We start from the raw sequence: 7,151 nt of genomic DNA, 5'->3' as shown, positions 1-7,151 counted from the left end.
TTAAAATATGAAATAGAAAGAATTCAAAAGCGCAAGAAAATCCCACGTCACACGTCTCAGATTCTATAGTGTTTTTCTCACAGAACCATTGCGGTCCCCGGCTGTTCACGTCTGTTTTTCGTGGACGTGGACTGATTACAAAGCTGAGCTCAGCAACAAGACACAAGGTAGTTATAGTGCATCAGCAAGGTCTGCCCCAGGCAAAGATGTCAGCGCAGACTGGTGGTCAGCAGGTGCAGCTCGGGGGGGTCAGCAGGTGCAGCTCGGGGGGTCAGCAGGTGCAGCTCGGGGGGTCAGTAGGTGCAGCTCGGGGGGGTCAGCAGGTGCAGCTCGGGGGGTCAGCAGGTGCAGCTCGGGGGGTCAGTAGGTGCAGCTCGGGGGGTCAGCAGGTGCAGCTCGGGGGGGTCAGCAGGTGCAGCTCGGGGGGTCAGTAGGTGCAGCTCGGGGGGTCAGCAGGTGCAGCTCGGGGGGGTCAGCAGGTGCAGCTCGGGGGGTCAGTAGGTGCAGCTCGGGGGGTCAGCAGGTGCAGCTCGGGGGGGTCAGCAGGTGCAGCTCGGGGGGGTCAGCAGGTGCAGCTCGGGGGGGTCAGCAGGTGCAGCTCGGGGGGGTCAGCAGGTGCAGCTCGGGGGGTCAGCAGGTGCAGCTCGGGGGGTCAGCAGGTGCAGCTCGGGGGGGTCAGCAGGTGCAGCTCAGGGGGTCAGCAGGTGCAGCTGGGGGGGTCAGCAGGTGCAGCTGGGGGGGTCAGCAGGTGCAGCTCGGGGGGGTCAGCAGGTGCAGCTCAGGGGGTCAGCAGGTGCAGCTCGGGGGGTCAGTAGGTGCAGCTCGGGGGGTCAGCAGGTGCAGCTCGGGGGGGTCAGCAGGTGCAGCTCGGGGGGTCAGTAGGTGCAGCTCGGGGGGTCAGCAGGTGCAGCTCGGGGGGGTCAGCAGGTGCAGCTCGGGGGGGTCAGCAGGTGCAGCTCGGGGGGTCAGCAGGTGCAGCTCGGGGGGGTCAGCAGGTGCAGCTCGGGGGGTCAGCAGGTGCAGCTCGGGGGGGTCAGCAGGTGCAGCTCGGGGGGTCAGCAGGTGCAGCTCGGGGGGGTCAGCAGGTGCAGCTCGGGGGGGTCAGCAGGTGCAGCTCGGGGGGTCAGCAGGTGCAGCTGGGGGGGTCAGCAGGTGCAGCTCGGGGGGTCAGCAGGTGCAGATCAAGCTTAGATGCACTGAGAAATGGGCAATGCTGATGACCACAGATGGGGTGATAGCCAAGGACACAGTGCAGCAGATGAAAAACTCATCATGTCAATTGGCAGATGTCCAGCAGTGCCAGCAGCTCAGACCTAGCAGTAACCAATGGGACCAGCCACTAGTTGGGGAAGTCTGGCTAGAACTGATCTTCATGGAAGACTTGAAGTTGAAGCCACAAAGCATACTTTGACATTGACAGAAGGAAAAGTGACTAATGGCCTATAAGCCTCCTCACTCTCCACAAGCTCCATAGCTACATAGAGCTCCATCACTATCCACTATCTGTGTGTGAGAATCGCTCCCTCCCCGCTCCGCCATCCCAGCTGTACCCACCACATTACAGAACCCCTTCCCCCGCCAGATGCGGACACGTGACCGCTGCTCCCGCACGTTCCTGCACATGACGTAGGCGGGGCGGGGCCAATCATTGTCACTTCTCCATCCAGGGGGAAATTCCAGGACCACCAAGAGCGACTGCAGACAGCCCCGCCCACCTCCATCAGCCCAACTGACCAATTCTGGTGCAGCATCCATCACACACCCTATTCCCAGCCAATTGGATGCCGTGCCGGCTCTTGGCCGATGTTAACCACTGAAGTGCCGTTCGGGATGCTGCAGACATGTATGTACATAGCGGTCCAGTGTGGTGTGCACGGAGGAGGCTGTCACCTCCCGGAATTAGCTACTACTGCTGGCGGCAGCCGTGAGTCACCCAGGATGGAGGATGCTGCGGACGTGCGGCGGCAGTGCAGAGGTTAATCATGGGCGTGACGTCAGCGGGGGCTTGGCTGCCGGGTATCAGTGAATGAAGCACATTGTAAAGAGAGAGACAGCGAGGAAAAAAGCCGGCAAAGAGGAGCGCGGAGCACGGGGAGCGGAGAACTGGGCAGCGGAGAACCGGGCAGCGGAGAACCGGGCAGCGGAGAACCGGGCAGCGGAGAACCGGGCAGCGGAGAACCAGAGAGCAGAGCACGGAACCGGGCACAGAGGAGCAGCGGGACAGAGCTGCTACATCTCCGGGGCGGCCACAGACATGATCGCCTCACATCTACTGGCATACTTCTTCACCGAGCTCAACCATGACCAAGTGCAGAAGGTGAGGAAAGAAATGATTTATCTATCTATCTATGTATCTATCTATCTATCTATCTATCTATCTATCTATCTATCTATCTATCTATCTATCTATGTATCTATCTATCTATCTATCTATCTATCTATCTATCTATCTATCTATCTATCTATGTATCTATCTATGTATCTATCTATCTATCTATCTATCTATCTATCTATCTATCTATCTATCTATCTATCTATCTATCTATCCTCTCTCTATCTATCTATCTATCCTCTCTCTATCTATCTATCTATCCTCTCTCTATCTATCTATCTATCTATCTATCTATCTATCTATCTATCTATCCATCCTCTATCTATCTATCTATCTATCTATCTATCTATCTATCTATCCTCTATCTATCTATCTATCTATCTATCTATCTATCCTCTCTCTATCCCGGGTGGGGTGCCCGAGGACACTACATATAGTCACTGTATAGACCTCTTCCTACCATGAAGCGGGGGATGATGGACCATTTCCCCACAGTCCTATCATCAGATGAGATCTTCTGCAGAGCAGTCGGCCATATTTGCCATTTTCGGTCCATTCGTGTTCGTGTCGTTGTGTGTGACCAGTGTCTCCATCGGCCACTACCCGCCTGGTGCAATCTGAGAACCACTCTCTGGCTGCTGGGAGCCACTAGACAGGGGACAGGGATCCTTTATCACTTGTGGTTACAATTACCCCGTTGGTTCCCACCAAACTCCCCCCTCTTACCCTCTATCCCTTTAATTACAACCCCTTTATATAGTATATGGTATTCGGTTGGATGCAGTAACCCTGTGGTATTAGTGTGATATTGATCCGGCTGATTTGACCAGACATTGTTTCTGGATAGTTAGGGGTTGATAGGGTATATCTAGGGTCAGCCGTCGGTGAGCAGGGGTGCCACCTTGCCATCAAGTTTAGGGGGCCAACCTCCGCTGGCAGGAAGTGGGTGCATTAGGGAATGATGGGGTGTAATAGCCCTTAGGGTACTGATTGCAACAACATTTGACCTTTTTTTCCTGGCCTCGCTAGATGTATTTTTGTTGATTTGTTTATTGTGTGTTCTATTTTATTTCTAAATAATTAAAAGTTATATTTTAAGCTATTATTTTTTCGGTGAGCCTGTTGTGAAGCACTAGACTAGCAAATAGCAAGGGAAAAATGTGTATGGCTGTGCCAGCAGAGCGATCGTTCACCTGATCAATGGTTGTTTAACCATCAACCTACTCCTGTCTATGTATGGTCATCTATAGGGGACATGTCTGGTACTAGAGTCCAGGGACAGGGGGTGATAGTCATGCTAGAGAGTGGCAGGAGGAGGCGTGTCTGATACTAGAGAGCGCGCAGGAGGAGGCGTGTCTGATGCTAGAGCGCGGCAGGAGGAGGCGTGTCTGATACTAGAGCGCTGCAGGAGGAGGCGTGTCTGATGCTAGAGCGCGGCAGGAGGAGGCGTGTCTGATGCTAGACTGCGGCAGGAGGAGGCGTGTCTGATGCTAGAGCGCGGCAGGAGGAGGCGTGCCTGATGCTAGAGCGCGGCAGGAGGAGGCGTGCCTGATGCTAGAGCGCGGCAGGAGGAGGCGTGCCTGATGCTAGAGCGCGGCAGGAGGAGGCGTGCCTGATGCTAGAGCGCGGCAGGAGGAGGCGTGCCTGATGCTAGAGCGCGGCAGGAGGAGGCGTGCCTGATGCTAGAGCGCGGCAGGAGGAGGCGTGCCTGATGCTAGAGCGCGGCAGGAGGAGGCGTGCCTGATGCTAGAGCGCGGCAGGAGGAGGCGTGCCTGATGCTAGAGCGCGGCAGGAGGAGGCGTGCCTGATGCTAGAGTGCGGCAGGAGGAGGCGTGTCTGATGCTAGAGCGCGGCAGGAGGAGGCGTGTCTGATGCTAGAGCGCGGCAGGAGGAGGCGTGTCTGATGCTAGAGCGCGGCAGGAGGAGGCGTGTCTGATGCTAGAGCGCGGCAGGAGGAGGCGTGTCTGATGCTAGAGCGCGGCAGGAGGAGGCGTGTCTGATGCTAGAGCGCGGCAGGAGGAGGCGTGTCTGATGCTAGAGCGCGGCAGGAGGAGGCGTGTCTGATGCTAGAGCGCGGCAGGAGGAGGCGTGTCTGATGCTAGAGCGCGGCAGGAGGAGGCGTGTCTGATGCTAGAGCGTGTCAGGAGGAGGCGTGTCTGATGCTAGAGCGCGCAGGAGGAGGCGTGTCTGATGCTAGAGCGCGGCAGGAGGCGGCGTGTCTGATGCTAGAGCGCGGCAGGAGGAGGCGTGTCTGATGCTAGAGCGCGGCAGGAGGAGGCGTGTCTGATGCTAGAGCGCGGCAGGAGGAGGCGTGTCTGATGCTAGAGCGCGGCAGGAGGAGGCGTGTCTGATGCTAGAGCGCGTCAGGAGGAGGCGTGTCTGATGCTAGAGCGCGCAGGAGGCGGCGTGTCTGATGCTAGAGCGCGGCAGGAGGCGGCGTGTCTGATGCTAGAGCGCGGCAGGAGGAGGCGTGTCTGATGCTAGAGCGCGCAGGAGGCGGCGTGTCTGATGCTAGAGCGCGGCAGGAGGCGGCGTGTCTGATGCTAGAGCGCGGCAGGAGGAGGCGTGTCTGATGCTAGAGCGCGGCAGGAGGAGGCGTGTCTGATGCTAGAGCGCGGCAGGAGGAGGCGTGTCTGATGCTAGAGCGCGGCAGGAGGAGGCGTGTCTGATGCTAGAGCGCGGCAGGAGGAGGCGTGTCTGATGCTAGAGCACGGCAGGAGGAGGCGTGTCTGATGCTAGAGCGCGGCAGGAGGAGGCGTGTCTGATGCTAGAGCACGGCAGGAGGAGGCGTGTCTGATGCTAGAGCGCGGCAGGAGGAGGCGTGTCTGATGCTAGAGTGCGCATGTTATACCGTAAAGTGCATAAGAATGTACACTTTGAGGTCACGTCGGGGGTGGCAGAGGTCCCTGCAGCATTCTAGGACACTGGTAATTCATGCAGCATGTCCAGCCTGTGCACGTCTAGTAATAGGGTTGTAATGAGGGTAAGCGATGTGACAATGTCACGGCTGTGATCACACATATGTCACAGTGGGATTTTCCCTGCTCCATCTTTCCTCATCACTAAGCAGCGATTACCACAACATGTAAAATGTAAATTCCGCCTCAAACAGGAAGTTTGTTTAGTTGCGTAAAAAAACTGACATAAAATCCCGCCCGAGCTCGGTCTGCGTATTAACCATTTCCTTCCCCTTGACACGAGTGGCTGCCATCCAGTAACAGTCACACTGTTGATTTGATGTGAGGCAACGTTTGCTGATCCCTCCGCAGTCCAGCAGTCAGGGCTGTAATATTCACAGCGACGGTGATGATGGAAGTGGATTATTCTTAGCTTCTAGTTGGGATCAATATACATTTTGTCATTTAAAGAGGAACTTCTGGAAATAAAATATGGCCACACTGTTGTGTAAAACTCTTAGAGATGACTGTCCCAATAGCAGGAATCCCTGGACCGGGGTGACTTCTGAGTCTTTGGGCTGCAATGAGGAGAAATCAGCACCTGCATGGATAAGAGGAGCTGTCGCCATTTTTCTAGAAGTATCCCCTTGAAGGGGTTCTCCGGGAGTCTAAAAATATGAAGAAAGAAAGGAAAATGTCATCATGAATACATTCCTGAGCACCTTTTTATTTAGAGATTTACACTCCATTTTGCCTAGAGATAATGATGACTACAGAAGTAAAATGGCCGCCGTCTTGTTCCAATGACAGAGGGTTGTCCTGGAATATTAACAGGTTAGCGGTCTGTGAGCGTGTGCCCTGGGGGGCTTCACAGTCTCTGGGTCATATTGCACCTGCTCACGGCCCACAGCCATGTTCACATTCTAGAATAGATTTTTGTCAGTATAACAAGACAGTGGCCATCTTAATTCCATAGTCATTACCTCTCTAGACAAAAAGAGCATAATTAAAAGGTATTAAGGAATGTATTCATAATGACATTTTCTTTCTTGACATGTTTCTGTTCCTGGAGACCCTCTTTCATATAAGTTAATTACAGGGCACCTCGCTGCTGGTACTTTCAGTGATTCCTGAGGAAATATGGCAGCGTCACCAGGGTGACTGAGCGTTTACATGGGGTTTGTTGGAGTGAGCGAACTGTCCATGTAATGCATGGATATGACAGTGCTCTCTGTTCTGACTGGCTAATGAACATCCTAAATGGAGGACCCTCATATTCAGCCAGAAGGGTTTTTAGACGCAAATGACAATTGACGCCAGGAGCCATTTTGATTTTTCTAGTAGCCAGGTGATATGAACCATAGACCTCTATAGAAGAAATGATGTCAGCAGTATGTCTATGGGAATTTCTCTGTTGGCAGACTTCCCATATCACTGTTTGGAGATAATTGTTTTTGCTCCATGTTCACTGTCAGTTGGATTGTGTATAGTCATTTATTGATTGCTAGGGTGTTTCTAGGAGAATTCTCCGAGCAAGCGAGCTGATGAGCATGCTTTATTCTTATGGGCAGAGTGACGATGGTATTACAAGGTTTGCTGAAATCTCAAGGGCAGGAATGGAAAGTCTGGAGCCATCCTAATCAAAGAAGGGGAAATCGATTTTAGAATTTGTATGGCATTAGTCTGAAAATATTTGTAGCTACCATTGTATGTATTGTACCTGTTGTCACCAAGTCAAAAGCGGCCAGTAGTGATGAGCGAGTGTGCTTGCCACTCGAGTGAGCATTGGGGTGCTCAGGCACACATCGAGGTCAAAAGCGGCCAGTAGTGATGAGCGAGTGTGCTTGCCACTCGAGTGAGCATTGGGGTGCTCAGGCACACATCGAGGTCAAAAGTGGCCAGTAGTGATGAGCGCGCGTGCT

At 54.1% G+C, this 7,151-nt stretch overlaps 1 protein-coding gene across 1 annotated transcript in view; it reads left to right on the top strand.

Annotated features, from left to right (window-relative positions):
- Nucleotides 1-1,805: 1,805 nt before the first annotated feature.
- Nucleotides 1,806-7,151, top strand: part of LOC138676865 (hexokinase-2) — a 52,136-nt gene continuing 46,790 nt past the window's right edge. The window contains exon 1 of the mRNA XM_069766529.1: nt 1,806-2,317. Coding sequence (XP_069622630.1) covers nt 2,027-2,317 — 291 coding nt within the window. The 5' untranslated portion in view covers nt 1,806-2,026. The remainder of the gene's footprint in view (nt 2,318-7,151) is intronic.

This window comes from Ranitomeya imitator, chromosome 4 (genome assembly GCF_032444005.1).
Source record: "Ranitomeya imitator isolate aRanImi1 chromosome 4, aRanImi1.pri, whole genome shotgun sequence".
NCBI classification, from domain to species: Eukaryota; Metazoa; Chordata; class Amphibia; order Anura; family Dendrobatidae; genus Ranitomeya; species Ranitomeya imitator.
The sequence above is the reverse complement of the archived record's forward strand: the minus strand, read 5'-3'. Positions and strand labels throughout refer to the sequence as shown.